General features: G+C 55.0%; 1 protein-coding gene across 4 annotated transcripts in view; it reads right to left on the bottom strand.

Moving 5' to 3' along the window:
• COL22A1 (collagen type XXII alpha 1 chain) overlaps positions 1-23210 on the bottom strand; it is a 263464-nt gene that overhangs the window by 3813 nt on the left and 236441 nt on the right. For all 4 annotated transcript variants that reach the window (XR_003234234.2, XR_003234233.2, XM_025993486.2 and 1 more), the window contains 10 exons: positions 23049-23093; positions 22307-22360; positions 20820-20873; positions 15234-15287; positions 13705-13776; positions 12246-12281; positions 8563-8607; positions 6316-6495; positions 4570-4636; positions 2293-2475 (listed from right to left, as the gene is read on the bottom strand). Coding sequence is in view for 2 of the 4 variants with exons in the window: in XM_025993486.2 (XP_025849271.2) it covers positions 2293-2475; positions 4570-4636; positions 6316-6495; positions 8563-8607; positions 12246-12281; positions 13705-13776; positions 15234-15287; positions 20820-20873; positions 22307-22360; positions 23049-23093 (790 nt within the window). In the remaining 2 variants the exon portion in view is untranslated. The remainder of the gene's footprint in view (positions 1-2292; positions 2476-4569; positions 4637-6315; positions 6496-8562; positions 8608-12245; positions 12282-13704; positions 13777-15233; positions 15288-20819; positions 20874-22306; positions 22361-23048; positions 23094-23210) is intronic.

The raw sequence follows: 23210 nt of genomic DNA, 5'->3' as shown, positions 1-23210 counted from the left end.
GGTACACACACACGTCCACACGGCCACACGCACTCTCCTGTGTAGATACACACACATCCACACGCTCTCTCCCTGGTACACACACACACATCAACACGGCCACACGCTCTCCTATGTAGACACACACACATCCACATGGCCACACGCTCTCTCCCTTGTATATATACACATAGATCCACACAGTTTCTCTCTCTCTCTCATACACACACACACACACACACACACACACACACAGACGGATGCATAGCCACATGCACTGTCCCGTGTATTGTATACACATATACATCTACACAGCCACATGAGTCCCCTTATGTATACACACATGTCCACAAGGCCACAAGCGCTCTCCTGTGTATATACACATACATCCACACAGCCACACAAGCCCTCCTGTGTATACACACACGTCCACACAGCCGCACGCTCTCTCTCAAGTACATACACCTGACAACCTACACCCACTCATGCTTGCCTGCATTTCCCGGGCTCTCACAGCATTTCACCTGAACCGGTGGGACCTGGGTGACGACAATCAACACTCTAGACCCTGTGGGCAGTTACGACCACATTGAGGTCTACCCTCAAGAAGCTTCACATCCAGGAAGAGATGGAACAGGGCACAAGAGCACTCCTATTTGCAGCAGAATGTGCTAAGTACCATCACAGCAAGTTAAAACCACACGGAAGTTCCGGAGACGGTCCCTTCTCTCAGGGAGGAAACTCAAGATCATGTGTGAGTTCATACCACACACATTGGATTAAACCATCTCAACTTTTTTTTCATCACTTTTTTTTTTTTTTTTTTTTTTTGCCCTGTTGTTTCCAGAAATCTCCTTGTGGCAACACATTTTCTTTTGTGATCCAAATTGAAATTTTGCAAGTTCATGGAGACATTAGAGCATTCGTATTTATTGTTGTAACTGCCACACTGAGTCAGTTCTGTCCAAGTCTGGTGTTTCCTACGCTTTATGCTTTCTTGTTGACAGCTAGTTCATTTATTTTGTTTTATGAACCAGCAGAGCTAGGACTTGAGCACAACAAAAAGAATTTTCAGTAGGAAAAACATTATAGGGAATGAATGAATGAATGAATGAATGAAGAATTAGTACGGAAGCAGCAGGGGAAAGAGGAGGATGTTAGGGGCATCCATGTCCATACTCTCCAGTGGTGGCCAAAATCTGGTGTTTCTGTACCCCAGGCTCACCTGTCCCCACCTGCACTCACCCCAGGCTCACCTGTTCCCACCTGCACTCACCCCAGGCTCATCTCTTCCTCACCAGCACTCACCCCAGGCTCACCCCTCCCCCACCTGCACTCACCCCAGGCTCACCCCTCCCCCACCTGCACTCACCCCAGGCTCATCTCTTCCTCACCAGCACTCACCACAGGATCATCTCTCCCTCACCTGCACTCACCCCAGGCACACCCCTCCCCCACCTGCACTCACCCCAGGCTCACCCCTCCCCCACCTGCACTCACCCCAGGCTCTCCCCTCCCATACCCTATACTCACCCCAGGCTCACCCCTCCCCCACCTGCACTCACCCCAGGCTCTCCCCTCCCATACCCTATACTCAACTCAGGCTCACCTCTCCTCCACCTGTACTCACTCTAGGCTTACTCCACCATCTCACCCCTTCCTCCCCCTGCACTCACTCCTCCCCCACCCCATGCTCATTTCTCCCCTGAGAGGAGCTCATGATCTGGTTGATGAGTCTGGCTTTTGTCCTCCCTCTTGTTTTCCCACCTGCCTGCCTGCAGAGAGGCTGCACTCTGGCCTGCTTGTCTCCATCACTAAGGGGGTCAGGCGCTGCCCTTTGGAGGAGAGATCTGCTGTTGCCCAGAGCGGCCCAGTCCAGGTGAGCCCTCAACCTGAGAGCTGGAGAGGTGGCAGCCCTTCCAGCTGCAGCTCCAAGCCACTTGGCTGCATTCTAAAGCTGGCATCCAACACCCCACGTGCCTGGAGACAGAACATCTCTCTTCCTCAGCTAGCCCTCACCTCCGAAGGGGAAAGGGGGCATCTGGCGCCACCCCTGCAACTAGAGCAGGGGCGACAGGGAGAGCAAGGAGTGAGTGGGAGGCAGCTGGTCTGCTCTTCCTGGTGGAAGCGTATGTGTACAAAAATGTCAAGTATGAAAACCTCCAGTACGGATGAAAACATCACTTGATGCCAAAACCCAGAGTGAGACTAAGCTGGTGGCAGGGAGTGGGACCAGTTATGCACACTCGGCTAGGGGGTGCTCCCTCCAGCCCTCCTCCATGCCACGGGTGGCTCCTCTGTGTCCTCACTCACCTTTGGGACCCATGGGTCCAGAGGGTCCTTCCAGACCCCCCTGCCCGGGCCGTCCTGGCTCCCCCACGGGGCCTGCCCGGCCTGGAAGCCCATCTTTTCCCGGGGGCCCTGGGGGCCCGGGTCGGCCTTGGGATGACTTCATGTGCGCTGGCGGCCTCTGGGCCAGGAGGTAGGCGAGTCTGGCTACGGAGGAGAGATAACAGAGATGTTCACGAAGGAGGGAGACGGACAGAATGAGGGCCGGGGCTCCCTGTGCAGCTCGGGCCTCAGGAGACTGTAGGAGGCACAGAGGAACGACGACATCAACCACGGCCCAGCACAGGCAGCGCGCCCACCCAGCTCAGCCCCGCCGGCCGGGGCCTCCAAGGGAGCTCCTTGACCTCTCTGAGCCTTCACATCCTTGTCTGGCAAATGGAGGCAATGAGATCAGATCCCACCTGCCCCACCGGGCGGAGTGTGAGGACGGGCATTAAGACTGTGCTCAGTGGTCGCTGCTGGCACCTATCATGGCACAGCTGGCGGGGGTGACAGTCCCTCCTGCAGCAGGAGGAGTTGTGATAACTGTCAGCTGGGGAGGTTGAGGCAGGGGGTGAGACTTAGTGGCTTACAGAGCGATACAGTGACTTATCTAAGTCACTAAGTGCTGGATGTGAGGTCATCAAGGATCCTCACGTGTCTAATGTTAAGGCTATAGAATTGGTTAAAAACCCGGAGATGCAATGGCTTTCCACCACATAGGGGATACAGTGCCCATCTGATGGCCACCAGGAGACCATCAAACAGTCAGGCCCAAGTGCTTCTCGCAGGTGACTGATCCCAGAGAGGCTGGAGGGTCACCCAAGCCCCAGGGTTTTGGTGGTGAAACCAAGGCAGGGTCAGGGTCTTCTGAGTGCCCTGGTGATTGGCTTCCCATGAGCATCGACCTCCCATCTTCCTACACGAGGTGGCAGGTGGGGTGCAGGCGTCCCTGAGACATGAACAAATTGTTTAACCATTTTGAGCCTTAATTTCCTCATCCTTACCATGGAGCTGTGCTTCCTCTTCAAAGACTGTTTGGAAGAAAGGCCCGCCCAGCAGATGCTCCACCCGAATCTTTTTTTCAGAACAGGTCTTATCTCTGCTCTTGGGCTAGAAACTCCCAAAGAGCTGAAGTCATTTCTGTCACTGGCAACTCTGACGCCCAGAAAGCAGAGCTCAGAGACGCCCACACGGGAGGCCTCAAGACATGACCCACCCAGTGGCAACCGCCATCCCAGCCTTTGGTTCCTTTCCTTTCTTCGGCCCTCGCCCTCGCCCTCACCCAAACCCCAGGCCCCTGTCATCTCTTCCAGGTAATGGTCTTTGGCTCTCCTGGGTGTGGAGAGGGACTGTGCCGGCCCAGACACTCTAAGAGGGCTGGGAGCGGGGGCATCTTGTCCAATGCTGTGTCCTTATACTCAACTCAGTCTGAAGTAGGGTTGGTGCAAATAACTCTGAGATGTGAGCATGCGAGTGAATGTGCCCTCCCATTTCGTCCACCTGGGTCCTGAAGAGTTATGGGTGTCTGGCCTTCCCTGTCATAGACTGTCCATGACTTTCCTCCCCAACTACCTTCCAGCACGGAGCGGAGTGGGGACAGCTCCCACAGAGGAGCAGGTGGCGTGTAAGAGCAGGGCTTGCTGTCCGCGCACAAATCCTGCTCAGACGCTTGTCACGTCTTCCACTTCTGGTGAGTTACTTGGCCTCTCTGCTCCTAACAATCAAGCACACCTCCTGATCATTGGGGGTGCAAGCCTCCTGCATGGACGCTTCCATGCATCACCTTGTAGGTGCTTGGGAGACCACCTGACCTATGGATGCCAAGCCCCACGTGCTGGCATTACTGCTACTTCTGACCTTGCTCCCTCCCTGAGCACCTGCTGTGTACCAGGCTCCTGCAACAGCGTGGGATTTAACAGTAAATCATCAATACAGCAGGACTGAAAGGAATCTGGGTCCCTGAAAGCACTATGAATCCCTGCTCCCCGGGGACTGAATGCACAGAATAAATGACTCGTGGTGGCAAAGTGGGTTCTGTTGATGGTGGGCTGCCCTAGCTTAGAGGTCTCCAAGCGGAGGTAAAGACCCGCTCTGGAGAGGGGTCCGTGTGTCCAGAGCCTGCACGGTGTTCCTCACGTTTCTGGCACGGTTTCTACACGCGAGCTGCTCTCCCAAAGCCTTTTCCCAGAAAGGGGCTGCTTCCCGGGCTCTCCAGAGGCCTGTATGTGCCCGAGGCTGTAGGCAAGTCCAGCTACTCACTTTCCAGCTGTTTCTCGAGCTCCTCTTGGATGAGCCGTCGCAGCGTGTCCACGGAGGGGGACTCCCCCTGCAAGGGAGGGAAGGCCGAATTACTTCTCTGCCCGGTGACTCTGGCCACCCAAGACCCCTGATGGCTCCGGAAAGAAGGGGCACAGGCAACACGTGGCACCTTTTCCTGGTCCAAGCCTTATCACACCCAGAATCGCCTCCTCCCTCGGTCACAAGGGCAGCATCCTCCCATCCCCTACGGTGACCAGAGGCCTCGGCCGCCCCCTCTCTCTACACCCGTCACGCTCCCTAGTAGGGGCTCCTCCCTGCGAGGCCATTTCCCCAGCGCTGGACCTGAGAGGTCTGGCCCCCGTCTCTCCCTGCCAGAGTCCTATTCACATCTGGGGCAGCTCACTGGCTGCCTCCCCATGGATTCCTCTTAGATTTCCCTGGCCATCCGCTTGGGTGCTCTGGCTCCCAGGGTCTGGCTTTCCTTGCTCTGTTTCCTTGGTCCTACCCAGGTGCCTGACAATCCTGGTGCTTGGTTCATAGAAGCAGATGAGTCTATGGGCCAGAGAAGCAGAGTGCTGCCTCTGGGCTCACATGGTGACAGGTGATTTTTTTTAAGATTTTATTTATTCATGAGAGACACAGAAAGAGAGGCAGAGACCCAGGCAGAGGGAGAAGCAGGCTCCATGCAAGGAGCCCGACGTAGGACTCGATCCCAGGACCCCAGGACCATGCCCTGAGCCCAAGGCAGATGCTCAACCCTTGAGCCACCCAGTCGTCCACAACAGGGGATTCTTAGAGGAGCCCTGAGGGTCTCCCGGCGCTCCTGTCTGCAGCCCCAGCACCTGGCAGGGCACCCAGCCTTTGCACGACATGGATTCCATGTTCTTATTGTCTTCTCTTTTCTGCTTAATCTTTTATGCTCGTCCCAGAACTTCCATCGCTAGCCGCAGCAGCAGGACTAGGAGAGCTCAGCGAGGACCCAGGGGGCCATGGAAGCACCCCATGTCCTGTGGTCCCCCTCTTGGATTTGGCCAAAAGCCTCAGACCCCAGCCACTGAGAAGTGACTGAACCAGAGCGTCAGAGCTGCCAGGGACACCGGAGATCACCTGGACCTGCGCTCCGAAGACGGGAGGGTCCCCAGGGGACCACAGCGCTGCTGAGAGGAAAGGTGAGGTCACCTGGACTCGGAAACCAGCCCCTCCACCGCTTCTTCCCCGGGCGGCTCTGCTTTCTTCTCCAGTGTGTGCTCACGTTACAGGTTTGTGTAAAACAAGAGCTCTGGCACTAGGATAAAGTACGTTTGGGGAAAAAACACTAAACAAGCCTGTGCTTTGGTGTCTGGGCAAAGCAAGACCCAGAGGGAAAGTGAGCGGCCCAGATGGGCAGACAGAGGAATGGCAGAGGCAGCAGCCCAGGGCGGGCAGGCCGTCCCGCGGGAAGCGGGTTCTCAGTTACCATCTGTGCAGGATCCGGAGACAGATGAGCTCTAGAGCCCAAGGACGTTGGTCCCGAGGAGTCACTGCGCTAGAGAAGGGAGCGGGAGGGGGCTCTGCTCTGGGGCGCGCCCGAGCTATGCAGACTGTCTCACCTAGTCAGAGGGACAAGCCTGGCGGGAGATGGTCCCCTTACCCCTTTGGGCAGATATGAGAGGGCAGGCTCAGAGGGGGGGTCTGGAACCTGGTCCCTCTGAAGGCCACGCACCTCACCAGCATCCCCCGAGGCGGAGGCAGCACCAGCATCCTTACCCTGAGTCCTGGAAATCCTGGCTGGCCCGGAGGCCCCGGGGGCCCGGCTACTCCATTCTCCCCGGGCGGTCCTTGGGGGCCCATCAGGCCCGTGAGGCCTTTGTGACCAGGGATTCCAGGGTCGCCCGGCTGACCCTTCCCACCAGGAGGCCCTTTGTCACCTCTGTTCCCGGGATCTCCCTAGAGGAGGGAAGAAGCACGTCAGTGGGAAGAGGACGGGCAGGTGCACACAGGCCTGCTGGAACCTCCCACTCCCTCCTCGTTAGTGGGCCCTCATGGGAGGACACTGACTGGGACCCTCCCAGCTCTGACCCAGACTCTGAAGACCTGGATCAGTGACTTGGGAACCACAACAGCCACAGCCCCATCCAGTCCTCTGCCCAATTTGCTACTGGGGGTGTGACCAATAAGGTGGGTCTGGAAATAGGCGGGCACGTTGGCGAGCTCGGGGTGTCACAGGACTCCCTTGCCTGCAGGTAGCAACAGGGGGGAGGGGAGGGGAAGCCAGATGGTAGCTGGAAACGGGCATGGCCATGGCCGTGACCCAGAGCCAAGGACGGGGAAGACCGCAGGCCTGAAACTAGCTCCAACACATACGCCTCGACAAGAAACAAATAACGGACAAAGTCTGGTGTGTTCCAGGTCTTGAGCAAAAGGGAGATGCTGGTTTATAACCACATGGTTCTGCATGCACGGACCCTGGAGGGCGCAAGGGAAATGTCCCGCGACAGACCCTGGGAGGGGGCTGGGGGCGTAAGGGGCACCCAGGTAGAGGAGTACCTGCTTTTCATTGCACCCACTATTTTGCAATTTGCAAATGTCTGCATCACTTTCTCAACGGTATCAAAAAGTACAGTGAATTTCAAATGAATTTAGCCAGACCCGAGGAGCAGTCCTGACTTAAATTTCTCAGGTGTGATGCATTCCACGGGGTCTCTGTCATCTGTCGGTGATGGGGGGTCGGTGGCGGTCCTGGTGCTTCGTGCTCCTGAATGCCGAGGCCCCATCACAGCTGTGATACAGCACTTCCTATTCATTAAATGTCTCAATATCACTTTGCAGGGGAGGACTCGTCCCAGATTTCAAATGTTCCCAGGAGTGCAAAGGAATGCGGAGCCTGACGGCTCCCTGGCAACGTTCCACCAAACCACTTAACAGAGAGAAGGCAATTCTCCACTTATTGATTAGGTATTAGAGGACAGATTCATATTTGTGGGCTGAGCTCCCTGGCTGCCAGCCAAAACTCAAAACTTAAGCCATCCCTGGCAGCCAGAGCTCCCAGGGGCTCCTGTGTGACACGGGGGTGGGGGCCCCTCAGTGGCTTCTCAGACACAGCCCCCCTCCCTGGCTCCATCCTCAGGAGCCCACAGCCATAGCACACGGGAGTCAAGTCACTCGGAAGGAAGGAGGGAGAGAGAGAATGAGTTTCAGGGGGTGTGGGGGCGACTATCTCTGACACCCTCTATTTCCACTGCTCTGTCTTCTCCGTCCTGTAGGAGAAACCCAGTTCTTCACCCATGCAACGTGCAAAGAAAGCAGACATAAATTCTCGGCAGGTCCATGGGAAACAAGCCAGGCAGGGGTGGGGTGTGGGGTGGCGGTGACATCCACGTGGTGCAACAGTGTGACAGTGGGACGGCTGACCCTACAGAGGGATGCATGCTTAATTCCTCCAAAGCGAGAGACAGTTGTCACAAGTGTGAGAACATCACTCCCCCCCCCACACACACACTGGCATTTCTGGGGGGGGGGAGGGGGATAAAAAGAAGAAAAAACACCAAACCAAAAAAAAAAAAAACAAAAAAAAAAAACCAAAAAAGACTCCCCCTGTTGTTTTTCAGAGGAATGAGATGTAAAGAAAGGCTTCCTGAGTGTGGCGCCGAGGCGATTCATTATGGGAAAAATCTGTTCCCTTGTCACCTCCAGCGACAAATCTGGCTCCTGGAAAATTGGCACTTTGGTAGCTGAGCACGTCACGCACAGGGAGAGAGGGAAATCTGTCAAAGTCTCAGAACGCCTGCCTTTGAATTTGTAATTGCAATGATTTTACTCCTTAAAATAACATCCAAAAAAAAGGAAAAATAACAACATTCACTACAAGGATCCCTTTGTGGGCTAATGATTTTCCAGGGACCAGTGGAGTGGCACGTTCTTCGTCAGGCTTGGCTGTTGCTCGCTGACCGCCTGGGACAAAGTCCCCGTGCCGCCTTGAACAGGTCACATTCGGGAACGACCTCCCCCACTTACCCTGTCTCCTTTGGGTCCTGGCTCTCCGGGCTTCCCAGGGGCGCCCTGCAAAGAGTCCAAAGAACGATGGTCACTGAACCATGGCCACCCGTCTGCGACCCCATGTGTCGAGCCCAAGGGGTGCCGGGGAAATCGGGTACCCCAGGAGCCCCTGTCTGTCTGTCCGGACACTGCAAATATCACATCCTTCCCTCCTCTGCCCACCCGGGACCGATGGCACCAGCCCCTGCCCGGCCCCTTTCGGATTCCTCCTCTGCCTTTTTCCAGGATACACCCCTGTCCCCGAACATACCCAGGAGGCCCTGCAGGACGTGGACTCTGATAAGCCCTCACTGCCCCTGAGGCCTGGGCTGCCTGGCCTCCCGCTGACCTGAAAGACCTCCGTGACCGCCCACTGCAGGGAGCACGGGGTTGTCCTGCCTCCTGGCCTCTGCAGCTCACCTTCCTGCTGCCTGCAGCACACTCCCCTCCGTCCCGCATAGAGTCTGTGCCCCCTGAGTTTACTTGCTGAAGCCATAACCCCCAGAGTGACTACTAGCACGCGGGGTCATTAGAGGGGACGCAGGTACGGGTAAGGTCACGGGGGTGGTCCCGTGATGGAAACAGGGAGATGAGCACAGAGACCAGGGAGCCCGCTGGTGTAATGAGGGGAAGATGGCATACAACCTGCTGACACCTTGATCTTGGACCTCTCAGCCCCCAGAACCAGGAGAAATGTCTATTTCCCAGGCACCTAGTCCAGGGTGATTGTGTGGCAGCCAAGCTGGCTAATCGCTATCCCTCTGTCTGGAATAAATCCCCCGTGGCCTTCAGGCTTCCCCTCCAGGAAGCCTTCCCTGACCACCCAGCACCTAGGTACTATGGACCCCACACCCCTTCTGGAGGGCGGTCACTTTGGGGCCCGGGGGACACGGTCCTGTGGTTCTCCACTGCTAGAATAGTCCCTCCTTGTTTCTGTGACCCTCCCCAGCTGGAACCTCTTTCTATCCCACTTTGCCCCCAGCCCTCCTACCACCTCCCCTTGCAAAGCTTTGGTTAATCCCTCTGGCCAAGCATCTGCCCTCATGCATGGGTTCCCCGGGCACCAGCTGACAGGTAGCTCGCGTTGTCCCCAGGTGAGGTGACGGGCATGTTCCCTTGGACAACAAGCACTTGGAAGGCAGGTCCTGTGCTTATCCACCCCCGGGCTGCACTGTGTCCACCCAAGCTCTGCTGTGCACTTAGTTCACAAACACAAACCACAGGGAGCAGTCGGCCCAGGGCTCGCATCCCATCTCCTGCTCCATGGACAGAAGGGGTCTCAGGGGAAGGAAGTGAGGAGAGCAAACACGCCTCAGTTCTCCTGAGCGGGAGCCACATCTGTCATTTCAGCCCCCGGCCCTGTTCTCACGGGGCTCACAGCCCAGCTAGACGGGGGGCTCGGCTGATCCTTACAGACCTGTTTAGGTTTCTAGTAGAAGTGCAGGAAAGGTGTTTTGGGAGCCGGGGAGAAAGCGCGTGACTGTGTGTGGGGAGGCAGGGAGGCTGGAAGGACAGATGAAATCCTAGGTGGATGGAGGCGTGAAGACCAAGCTTTGGAGACAGGAACCGGGGCCGAGGTGTGCATGGGGTGGGAGGAAGCAGGAGCTCATGCGGGAGAGCATGGGGTCTCCTCGGGGCAGAACCCAGGGTGGGCTCCCAGGCAACGGGGAGCTGCTGGCCTTTCCTTCTACTCAGCCAGTGAGTAGGAGAAGGGGGTACTGGTGAATAGGCAAGCAATTCGTCCATGGATGAAGAGCATGGGTGGGGCAGGGGCAAATGCTGCCCGAATACAGAGCCCTTGGACCTGGCTTTCAGGGATTCACCTGCCTCCCCGTTGAGTGGAGAAAGAACCCTAGAGCCAGGGTGGAAAGGGGTCTTCCTCATGCAGGCACTGTGAGGGCTGGGAAATGGACTCGGTGGTAACTGTACAATTCCCTTCTCTGTGTTTGCTCAGTCTTTGGTTTCTCATCAATTATTTTTGCTCCCTGCTCTGTTCTGGGCTCTTGGGCTCCTGCAAACAGAGCAGGGTGCTAGGACACTGCATAGTGAGCTGTCAGTTTGTTTCAGATGGTCTAGGAGAGTCGACCGAGGCCACATTTCAGCACAGACCGCAGGATGAGCAGGGCCAGGTGCACAGAGGGGTTGGACAGTGGGAGGGGGCTTGAAAAACGGGCCCAGTGTGTATGAGAGGCCTTGGGAAGGAGCTTGATGTGTTTGGGGAGCTGAAGGCAGAGTGTCTGGAGCTCAGAGAATGCTCAGAGGAGCTCAGAGGAGCTCAGGGGAAGCAGTGGGGCCAGGGCACTTGGACTCCCACAAGTGTAAGGCAGGGCAGAGCTGAGGCTGACCTGGGAAGGGGCATGACCTCGTGTGTGCTCTGCAAGCAGCTGCGGGCAGGACAGGACTGTGGGGGTGGGCAGAGGCTGGACACAGGGGACCAGAGGGTGGTCACTGCAATCATGCAAGTGTCACATAATGGTAGCCTGAACTGGGGTCCTCGCAGCAGGCCTGGAGAGAGCTGGACAGAGTGGAGGCGTTTTGGATTTGCCACCGACAAGACTTGTTGATAGACTGGACATAGAGGCAGGTAAGTGAAAGAGGCTAGTGGAGCACAGAGGATCATAGGGGAAGGGAGGGAAAGCTGGATGGGAAGCCATCAGAGAGGGAGACAAGCTGTGAGAGACTCTGAACTCTGGGGAACACACTGAGGCGGCTGGAGGGGAGGGGGGTGGGGGACAGGGTCACTGGGTGATGGGCATGGAGGAGGGCACATGATGGGATGAGCACTGGGTGTTCCATGCAACTGATGAATCACTGAACTCTACCTCTGAATCTAAGTACGTACTTTATGTTGGCTAATCGAATTTAAATAGAAGAAATAAAAGGGAAGAATTGGAGAACAAAAAAGAGAAAGAAGAAAGAAAGAAAGAAAGAAAGAAAGAAAGAAAGAAAGAAAGAAAGAAAGAAAAGGAAAGGTAGAGAAAGAAATAAAGAAGAGAAAGAAAGGAAGAAAGAGAAAGAAAGGAAAAGAAAGAAAAAGAAAGAGTAGGAAAGAAAAAGAGAAGAGAAAGAATGAAAGAGAAAGGGAAATGAAGAAATGAAAGAAAGAAAAGGAAAGGTAAAGAAAGAAGAGAAAGAAAGAAAGGAAGAAAGAGAGAAGGAAAGAAAAATGAAAGAAAGAAAGAAAAAGAAAGAAAGAAAGAAAGAAAGAAAGAAAGAAAGAAAAAGAGAGAAGGAAAGAAAGAATGAAAGATAAAGAATGGACGAATGAATGAGAAAGAAAGGAAATAAAGAAAAAGAAGGAAAGTAAAAATGAAAGGGAAAAAGAAAGAAAGGAAGAAAGAAAGAAAGAAAGAAAGAAAGAAAGAAAGAAAGAAAAGAAACGAAAGAAGAAAAGAAAAAAGAAAAGAAAAGAAAAGGAACAAAAAGGAAAGGAAAGGAAAGAAAAGAAAGAAAAGAAAAGAAAAAGGAAAAGAAAAAAAGAAAAGAAAGAAAAAAAAGAAAAGAAAAGAAAAGAAAAGAAAAGAAAAGAAAAGAAAAGAAAAAAAGAAAAGAAAAGTCCGACAGGAGGAAGCGGAGCCGAGCGAGCGGCTGTCAGGACGGCCGGGCCGGTGCCTCTGCCGTGGGTCCCGCCAAGGCCGGTGGAGGCGGCGGCGCGTACTTGCCTCCTTGCCGGGGGCCCCCTTGTCTCCGGGCTCGCCCTGCGGGACAGAACACAGCATCAGGGGCTCTGCGGCGTCAGCACACGGGCTCCAAAACGGGTTCTCACCCGGGTCGTGTTCCCGCAAAGACGACAACCAGTGGTCCGGCCGGGGGACACCCCCCAGGCAGGCTCCCTAGCCCCCCCATGTCTGGGCAGAAGGTGGCAAACCACGTCCCGGAGTGGGAAGCGGGGGCGCTGGTCTGGGCTTCTGGCCCCCCTGGGCCCGGCTTTATGGAGCACCCAGTTGTGGCGGCGCGGGGGGGGGGGGGGGGGGGGCTCCCAGAAGCAGGTGCACGGCGTGAAACGAGGCGCCAGTGACCTGGGCTCTGGAGCTAGCCTGTCTGCGTTCCAGTCCCGGCTGCCCCACAACCTCCTTCAAGCCACCTCAAGTTGCCTGTGCCTCAGTTTCTTCATGAGGACTTTGCCAAAATTTAATGAGCTATTACTGTGACTGAAAGAACGAGCGTTGTGGGACGCCCGGGTGGCTCAGCGGTTGAGCGTCTGCCTTCGGCTCAGGTCATGATCCCGGGGTCCTGGGATCGAGTCCCACATCGGGCTGCCCGAGGGGAGCCTGCTTCTCCCTCTGCTGTGTCTCTGCCTCCCTCTGTGTGTTTCTCATAAATAAATAAAAAATCTTTAAAAAAAAAAAAAAAAGAATGAGCGTTGCAAGTCTCGAAGTGTGGGTACCCGGCTGCAGCTGGGCTAGGGCGTGGGCTACATGGTAGAAATGGGTAAAAGACGGGTGGCCACCTGGAGAGGCTGGGCTGGCTGGGCGGCAGGGCACCCTCAGGGGTCAGAATGAAATGGAGGGGGTGGACGGGGACGTGGGTACACTTCCTACTCCCACGTGGGATGTACCACCCTCGCCCCCTGGCCGGCAGTGCGGGGCCGTGGCACGCAGCCTGCACCAGGAGCCTGGCTGCAAATGTTTGAATCCCTCAGCATCCCTCTGCCCAGAACCCGAGCAAACATCGCCAGGCAGCATCTCTGTGTCACACTTTCCAGCCAGGAGGCCTGGGCTCCAGCACCAGCTAGAGCACAGACTGACCACGTGGCCCACATGATCTGACCCTGCAGCCAGACTCGGTCACCTCTAAAGTGGTTTCTCAGGGCCCCCGAAGTTCTAGGATCAGAGCTGCATGCTCTTATGCCCCCATTTGAACAATGACGAAGCTACGGCACGGAAGCCACGAGACTGGCCCCAGGTGCCACGCTTAGGATCCCATGCAGGTGACATCGGAGTTCGTGCTCTAGCCAGTGCACACCACTGCCTGTCAACCACGAAGTGGGTTTGACCACACACCAGGGGACACCACCTGAGCAAGAGGACCCGAGGCCACAGTGGGTGGCAGGAAAGGTGCTGCAACTGAACCTCCCCCCAGAGCTGGGCATCCTCCCCTCCCCGGGAGTTCTCAGCTTACCTGAGGCCCCCGAGGGCCCAGAAAGCCAGGGAGTCCTGGGCTGCCATGGTCTCCTTTGTTTCCCTTCTGGCCCTGCAAATGGGGTGTGGGGGGGCAACAGGCATTGATTCTGCAAGGTCAAGTGCCAGCCCAAGGAGACTCAGAAGCCTCGCAATCCCCCTGTGCTCGGGTGGCCTGAGACATCCACAGGCGAGAAGAGTACCCGTCTCCCCCGCAGGAGAGGGCAGCGGGTCGGGGAGAGGCACCTGACAGCACTGTTGGGGGCGGGGCAGCAGACGAGAAGCATCTCTTTCCCATCCAAGCAACAGAAGCAAAATGGGACAAATACTCCGTAGAAAAGCCCTGCGGTGCGTGTGGCCTGAGTAGCCCTCGGGCGAGGTACTTCCTCCCAGGAGCACCCCGAGGCCCGTGGTTTGGCTTTTTGGAAACGGCTCTGGGGACTCTTTCAGCTCCAGCCTCTCTGGGTATGTGTGAGTCAGCTCTTCTGGGGCCAGCTCTGTACTGGGCATGAAGCCAGGCTCACGGCCCTGTCCCCTCCCGTCTGCTCTGTGTCACCAGCAGTGACAAGCCCCGTGCCCCTCCGCTTCCGAGGAACATCATTACATTTGCTAAGCAGTGAAGCTCCTCTAATGCAGTTGTTCTTGGTCTAACTGAAAAGGGAGGCTCCACGAGGATGACCAGATGCCTGGTTTTGCCTGGGAATGATGAGTTTCCCGGGATGCAGGATTTTCTGTGCTAAAACCGAGGTTTTTGGCCAATTAGGATGGACCTGTCACTGTCTATTTCCACAATGACGACAGTTGGCCGGCCAGCTGGTCTGCCCGTTGCCTAGTGCAATAGTTGCTCGACTCACCATGACCCGAGGGAGGGTGGTCTTCAGAAGAAAGCTGCCAATTTTAGCAAATACAAATACAAGAAGGCCGGGCTGGGAGGAGACTTGGGGACAGGATCTGACTCGCCCAACCCCAGAGCCCATCAGAGAACCATCTTCCGCAGCATGTCTCCCTGTCTACCAGACCTAATCCCAAGCCCAGGGACCTGGATCCTGATTACTCATGCCACCCTCTTTCCAACACCCAGGGTCCTACCATTGTCCCTTCCTGCTCTCCCCACCCCCACTCCTAACCACTAGGAAAACCCTCTTTGGCCAAGTCTGTCCTACATCCATTCCCATGTGATGCACTTACCCTGTCATCTGAGATGGGAAGGGCTGGTGGGCCTCAACCTGTCTTCCCATCCTCTAAAAATGTGCAATGTCTACTGTACAACCTTATTAAACATTTTTTTAGTCTTTAAGATCTGTACCCTTGGCTGCATATAGTAATAGACAACAGAAAACCAAGTGCATAATTGCATGCGTCTTAGACTTTGAAAGAGGTTCTTACTGGATCCTCTTGTCTTGAGCCCATTCAAACCCCATATTTTCCCCTTGATGCTTCCAGGGTAGAGAACATACAATCTGTGATGTGAAAAGCATGCCCATGTCAAAGCTTGCCTTGATTCCACCACACGGCAGGGGGAGTACTCACAGGACTTCCTGCAGGACCAGGGTCTCCCGGAGATCCCGGCGATCCGTTCTTACCCTGGTAGAAGAAACACAAGCAATAATCTGCCAGGATCCTCTGCTAGGACACCGGAGAGCAGGATGGTGGAACAGGGTGAGTGCCAGGTGTGCAGGACCCCATTTCACACCTAGAGCTGTCATTCTGGCCAGCATGGTTCTCAGTAAGCCATGTCATCGCTCGGAGGATGTTTCTCAATTTATAAAAGGAGCCTGTGGTACTTAACTCATAATATTGTGGAATTCAATGAGTTTGTGTACATGATAAGGCCTATCCTGTTGAGTGCTGCCCAGGGTACAGGCGTCATAAATAATCATGACCTCATCCATCCATCCATCCATCTATCCATACACCCATCCTTTCATCCACCCATCCACCCATCCTCCACCCACCCATCCATCCTTTCATCCATCCTTTCATCCATCCATCCTTTCATCTACCTATCCATCCATCCTCCACCCACCTATCCATCCTTTCATCCATCCATCCTTTCATCCATCCAGCCATCCTCCACCCACCCATCCATCCTTTCATCCATCCATCCATCCTCCACCCACCCATCCTTTCATCCACCCATCCACCCATCCTCCACCCACCCATCCATCCTTTCATCCACCCACTCATCCATCCTTTCATCCATCCATCCTCCACCCACCCATCCATCCTTTCATCCATCCATCCATCCTTTCATCCATCCATCCTTTCATCTACCCATCCATCCATCCTCCACCCAACCATCCACCCACCCATCCATCCTTTCATCCATCCATCCATCCTCCACCCACCCATCCATCCTTTCATCCATCCATCCTTTCATCCATCCATCCATCCTCCACCCACCCACCCATCCTTTCATCCATCCTTTCATCCTTCAACTCAGATGCTGTCTTAAGAAGCAACACAAAAGTGCTCAGATCAAGGCAGTGCTGTTCTCAGCTTAGGATGCTTGTCCCTGTGTGGATTTTATTTTACTCCTCTAAGAGAGGCACCATTATCCTGAAGAGATGAAGACCGTGACACAGACAAGAAAAGTGGCAGTGCAGAATCCTGTACTAAATCAAAGATCCATTCACTCCAGACTCCAGGACTGACCCCAAAGAGTTAGCAGTTCTCTGACTCGGGTATTTTGTGCATGCTCATAATTTTGATAAATGCATTTAACCAATAAGCTCCTTGGTATAAAAATCAGAGAATTTAAGAACTCTTCTAGCTATCCCTCTGAGGATCAGACAAATTCCTATTCAGTCTGAGGTTCAAAGCTTGGCTTCAGTGGGCTGGGCTGGTCACTGCCTCTGCCTGCCACTCTCCTCCTTCTTAGAACCTCCCCTAACCAGGTGGCTGTGTCTTTACCTGGCTCTTCCCTGCTGGGAGTAGCCCAAAGAACAGTGTGCACCTCACCTCTCTCACTGTGGTCAGCACCTACCACAGTGCCAGGCACACAGGAGGTACTGCTGGACCAAGGAACCCAGAACATCACAGGAAACCACTCTCCAGGGGCGTCTGGGTGGCTCAGTTGGTTAAGTGTCTGCCTTGAACTCAGGTCATGATCCCAGGGTCCTGGGATGAAGCCCTGCATTGGGCTCTCTGCTCAGAGGGGGGAGTCTGCTTTTCCCTCTGTGCTCCCTCCCTTCAAATAAATAAATAAAATCTTAAAAAAAAAAAAAAAAAGGAAGCCACTCTCCATTGATCCTATAACCAAAAGGTGCTGACGTCCTATAATCTGTGAAGCACGCATTCACCAATGAGTCAGCTTCGTGGAAATACATTACAGTAAGAAGAAGCTCACACTGCCTGAGGACTTCCTCCACGCCAGGTTTTGCACGCATTTGCTCACTGCACATGACAGATATAAACACTGCCATTTTATAAATGGGGAAATCAAGTCACGGAATGTCTACACAAACTGCCTGAGATGGAAGTGGAGCAGCTGAGATTGGAGCCCAGGAACCATATGCCCAGGCGGGCTGGCTGGTGGTCATGACTATGTAGGGGACGCATCTTACGGCCTAACAAGTGCATGTGTGATCGTGGATGATTCACGCGGCACATCTCACATAATCGTGCCAGGAAGTGTGAAGCGTGGATGCCTTTATCCGGCATCACCGATGAGGAGGCCGAGGCACAGAGAAAGCACAGCGTCTGCACAGGAGTGCTGCAGTTGGAGCAGCCAGCGGCTCTGTGACTTCCCCCACTCCCCCCCCCCACCCCCCGCCAGGGAACGTGGTGTGGTGGCTCCTCCCTGCACCTCCGTCCGCCCACCCACCAACCCATCTGTGTCCTTCTAAAAATATGCGCTTTGGCTCATCCCTATGGTGATTATCTCTCTCCTCCTTCTCCCTCTGATTTGCAGGGAGGATAAGGGCCAAGACACATGAGCTTGCGATGCCAATACAGGCGGATGTACGTGGAGGGGCAGCACGGGGTGGCCACCTGCCACCTGTCGGGGCGCTGGAGGCCAGCTGGGGCAGGGACTTGGCTACTTCCTGGACTGGGGTCCACTCCTCATGTCCTACTCGTCCTGAATGGAAGCCACAGCCCCCACTGCCCTGCACTCCAAATTCCTGTCCTGGGCCCCGTCCTACCAGGTCCCATCTTTCTGAGAGGGAGACGTGGCCTACACAGGCCCAGGCAGATCCTCAACGGCAGACTGGAATCACTGCCTGGATGTGAGCCCAACCCAAGCTCTGCCACTTACCTGCTGTGTGATCGAGGGCAAGTGACTGGACCTCGCTATGCCTCCATTTCTCATCTGCCTCGTGGGGTTCAGGAGAACTCCGTGAGCGAATTAGGCAAATGCTCAGGTGGTTCCCTAGCCCTGGGACGGTTGGCATTCCCTGGAGGCTCTCGTCAACACTCAGTGTCTGCTCCAAGGTAGTGTGAACCTGCTGAGGTTGCTGGGCACATTCCCTTCCCCGGGGAAGGCCGATCGGTGCCAAATGAGCGAGAGATGGGCTGTCAGGGTGATAACCTGGAACCTCCGCTGATGCATTCCAGTAAGAATTTGGCAAATTCTAGCAGTTTGTTGTTGCTTACAAAGTACATATGAAGGGCCCTCAGAATTGGCAGAGGTGAATTAGAAAAACACAAAACTGCCTCTTGGGGACCTTGGCCGGGAAGACCTCCCTTTGGCATGTGACACGTGAGGTCCTCGGCCTCCTCCCCTCACCCACTAGCTGCTCCCCACACGCAATGCTTTCCCTTTCCTCTCCTGTATCCCTGGACACACTGGCATTCAGCAGGGATTTACAGAGCACGACTTCATGCCAGGAGACCCTAGAGGAGGGCAGAGCAATGTCCCCTCCTTCGTCCAGGAGCAGAACCCAGCATGGAGCCACAGGGTGACCACCTTCCACCTACTGGGCACTTTCTCAGAGCTGGACACTGTTGCATCATTTCCCCAATTTAAATACTGGATCTTTCAAGTCCTCCTCACTCTACAGATGAAGGGGTAGACCCAGGGGAGCTGAAGGAACTCATCTCGCCCATAGAACCAGTAAGATACAGCTTAACTCTAGAGCTTGATAATGGGCCAGCAGGGGCCCCAGTGGCCTCTACTCCATGCCCAGGGGGCTCCAGAGGTAGGTTTCTCCATTTGTCTGTCCTTACACTCTTGCCTAGTCTCTTCCTCCCACGTGGAAGTTTAACACCACACCTATGCCATATACCGATTCCGCTCTGTATGGATATCTGCATGTGATACATAAAGAGTAAGGGGTCTTGGCATCCCAAGGACCAGTATTTGCCCCCTGGGGGTGACAGCACACCCCCTGGGAATGCATGCCACAGGGACTAAGTGTCATTGGTGAAGAGCCCAGCTGCGGGTAGTCTCCTGGTCCCTGCATACAGGGATGGTGCCGATGACCCCAAGATCTGCAGGTTGACGCCACCCATGGGAAAGTGAATGCAGAACACACCTCTAAGCTCCTTAACCTAGCCCTGCAGCTGGATGAGCAAATGCCATGTTCTAGAAAGAGGAGATGGGTTTGATCAGTGAGCTGCTGCTATAGAGTGGGAAATTTGAGGCCAAGGCCAAGATGGAAACCCAAAAAGCATGAATTCCCTGCTTCTGAGCGTGGATGTTTTCTTGTAGACAAACCCTCAGCACAAAATGTGGCCATCACTACACACAGGGGACACCCGTCCCACAGCTGAAAAGCCAGAATGGCAGGGGCCCACTGGGCTCCCCACAGCCCGGTCTGAAGACTGTCCTTCATGCCCTACCTCAGCCCATGGGGGATCCAGGACTGTGGGCGTGGAAGGCATCTGGACATCCCGCACCCCCACAGGCTGCTGTGTTAGGGTGGGAAGCTGGATATGAGTTGCTGTGGCCCCATCAAGGGAGAAAGTGACTCCCTCTGCTGAGTTCCAAAGACATGTGGATTCAAATACCCAAGACCCGTCCCGGGTGCCTCCTGTAGGGTCCTGAAGACAAAGAACCCGGCCATGGTCACGGCAGGTGCAGAGCACTGAATTTGGTGCCAGAAAGTCTTGGGTTTAAATCCTGCCTACAGCTCTTGCCCGCTGTGTGCCCTGGAGCCAGGAAGCCCAGATTCATCTAGGTTACAGGTTATCCACTCACCCATTTACTCCATACTCGTTCCAAATACGCATCCACACACGCACACACCATACAGAACAAGCCGGTTGCCAAGATGAAGTGCTGCATAACAAACACATATCCTATCGATATGCTGGTAGGTGCAATGGAAATATTTTTAAATATACCTAAGACGCTATTAACAGTGGCTCCCTCTGGAGTGTAGGGCTGGGGTGAAATGGGAGCCTTTTCATTTTAATTCTGCATGATTCCTTTTATCATTAGCATGGATCACAGTTGCACGATCTCAGTGTAGGACCTCGTTTGCAAATACAGTCGCTGCAGATAGAATTAGTTTAACGGGCCCATCCTGGAACAGGGAGGGCCCCCATCCAACGCCACTGCTGTCCTTATGCAAGGAGGACATTTGGGCATAGAGACAGGGAAGATGCCAGGTCAAGAGGGAGGCAGAGATCAGAGTTGTGTTTGCACCAGCCAAGGAACACCAGAGATGGCAGGAAACCCCAGAAGCTAAGTGAGAGGGATGGAAGTGAGAGCCCTTGTCACAGGCCCAGAAGCACCCAATCCTGCCCACATCTTGATCTGGGACCTCTGGCTTCCTGGATGGTGACACGCTACATGTCTTAGACATCCAGCTCCAGATTTGTGAGACAATAAATTTATTGTTGAAGCAACTAAATGTGTGGCTTTTTGCTATGACAGCCCTAGCAATCCAACGCACAGATCACGCAGGAAACGCTAGGACAACCTAAAGGGAAGTCCTACAGGGTTCCCGCCATGCCAGGCAGCTCTTTTTACATTTCTGCATTATGGGTCGGTGGTCCCGGCAAACAGCCTCGGGTCTGGGTAGGAGGGCACTTGTAGGGCTTAGGGCCGTAGCTCCTTCTTTTCCAACTGCTAAGGCACGCGGCCACTTTTAAACAACACACACAGGACTGTACCAGGATGAACCAACCAAATGTCACCGCAGTGATAGGCTGCGGAGTATCACTCACCGGTGGGCCCCTCAGTCCTTGGGGGCCCTGGGGCCCTGTGGGTCCAGTGTCGCCCTGGAACAGAGAGAGGTCATGTTATCACAGAGTGGCTGCAGGGAGATGACAGAGACACAGTTTCAAACGTGGACCGAATTTCATCTCATTCCCCAAGAGAACCGACTGGGTGTCCACCACTAATCTCTAGTGGTTCCAGGGGCGGACAAACCCATCTCACGTAGATGGGTACACGCACAAACACGATTTATTTATTTACTTGCTGAGACATTTTCCATCCCTCCCAGTGATTTCTGGTGGCGCCGTCTTGAACTAAGGGAAGCCACCAGAGAGAGAGGCCGCCTTGAGGTTCTGTTCCCGACTCATTAGACAATGACCTGACCCACTCTTGCCTCAGTTGCCATAGTAAGAAAAACGCTGCCCGTGCACACAGCCATTCCGGAGTATAAAGCGGTGGTGACTCACTGGTCTCCCAAGCAGCCTCCTGGCATGGGTGTAAGTCCCTCCCACGTTATGAATGAGAACACCGGAGCGTGGCCATGCTCCTCACTGAAGAGACTCAAGTAAGAAACTCCTATGTATGTATGTATATGTGACTCTGCTGCTGAGGAGGAACATGGGAGCTAGACTAGATTTCCCCTACGGGTCCTTCCAACTCTACTGCCTCATGGTAGCAGGTCAGCCAAGAAGACTAGATGTGCAGACCTCAAGAGCCATGGGCAGCGTGCACCTCACCGGGGTTTAGAGGCAGGTCCTGAAGGACGTGAAGGAGCACGTGTGAGACCCCCTTGGGCCTCAGGACCCTGTGCCCATGCTCCTGACCAAACACCCACTCCCACTTGGCCAAGTAATGTCCACCCATGTTGGACTGCCCTGTAGGATGTCACGTACATGAGGTCTGTCCTCCTAGGGGAGGGTACAGAGCTGACAGGTCCAGCCCCAGGCTGCCTCCTTCCACCTCTGACAGTCTGCATGACCACCAGGGAAGTTCCTGGTCTTGGTTTTCTATCTGTACGACTAGAGCAAGAGACATCTTGCCTGCCCTCATCCCTAGATCATCCCTAGATCAAGTCAGTGAGAACAGGTGAGCAGTATTAAGTGCCACATGGCACATGGTAGTGGTGGCCGTGTTGGGTTCATTAGGCCACGGAACAGAGCTTGAGCAATCATCTGGGAGAGTCTCTGCACTTCAAGCCCATGTGAGGCCGGACCCAAGAGGCCGCTGCTGGTACCAACAGAGAGCTCACGAACAATTCAGCAAGGGCTCCTTAGCTACTGTGTGGCACAGGCATCCAACTGTGAGGCTGGACACCCAGATCCCAGGGCCTCCTCAGGCCTCCGAGGAGGACCCAGGGGGCCGGCAGGTGAGACATCCCGACCGGTTCTGAGAGTGCCTCTGCAGGCACCAGCCTCCCTGGTGGTTTCTCCTGACCCCTAAGGGATGCACGCTTTCCACTCTCTCTGCACCCCCTCCGCAGGACACCCACACTCACGTCTTTTCCAGGGGACCCTTCTCGGCCAGGGGGCCCCATGGCACCAGGCTCTCCCTAGAAGGTGGAAGCAGAAAAAAAAAATATCTGCTGTTAGGGAAGAGGACGCAGAACGCCAGCTGCCTGGTGTCGGCATATCCAGGCAGGGCAAAGACCCAGGAGCACGGCCCCCAGCAACAACCCCGCTGGGTCCCAGCTGGAGCTGGGGTCTGCAGGGCCCCCATGGCCAGCGGCGAGGCTGGTCCGACTGTGCCTCTTCGAGCTGCAGGCAACACACCAGCCCGAGGGGCAGGCGGACGGGCTTGGAATCCCGTCCCCCACATGCTGACTCGTCACACATCTCAGCTTTGCATCGCTAAACAGAGAGGGCCGGGGGTCTAACCGGTGGCCCTCGGCATTTCCTTCTATCTGGGACACTTGAAGCATGGGGAGGAAGCAAAAACATAAGAGTGTGGGCTCCAGGGTCTCCCCACCTGGGACGGGACGCACCGAAGCTCTCCACACATTAGCCCTGGGCCCATTGCACAGTTTGCGCACAGCGCAGCCGCACGGGGCGCCCTGACTCCCGGCTGACTGGGTCAGGTAGCGCCCCTTATGTCTGACCCCCAGAAGGAGCATTTAGAAAAACCACACCAAGACTGGGGATGATGCTTCCCATGATGTCCGCAGTCCTCACTCAGGTGACCAGGTGCTGCACCAGCCCAGCTCAGCCTGGACTGACCTCCAAGGCTAGACACCCACTTACCCGGGGACCAGGTGCGCCGGAGTCACCCATGTGTCCCTTGAAGCCCTAGAAGAAAGAGAAGTTTTTGCACCAAAGAGCAGGCTGGTAAAGCAAGGGGGGGGGGGGCACCTGTGTGACAGTCCAGTCGAATCCTGCCCCCTCTCACCGGGGCTCACCGGATGC

This window comes from Vulpes vulpes, chromosome 13, assembly GCF_048418805.1.
Source record: "Vulpes vulpes isolate BD-2025 chromosome 13, VulVul3, whole genome shotgun sequence".
In the NCBI taxonomy this organism is placed as follows: Eukaryota; Metazoa; Chordata; class Mammalia; order Carnivora; family Canidae; genus Vulpes; species Vulpes vulpes.
The sequence above is the reverse complement of the archived record's forward strand: the minus strand, read 5'-3'. Positions and strand labels throughout refer to the sequence as shown.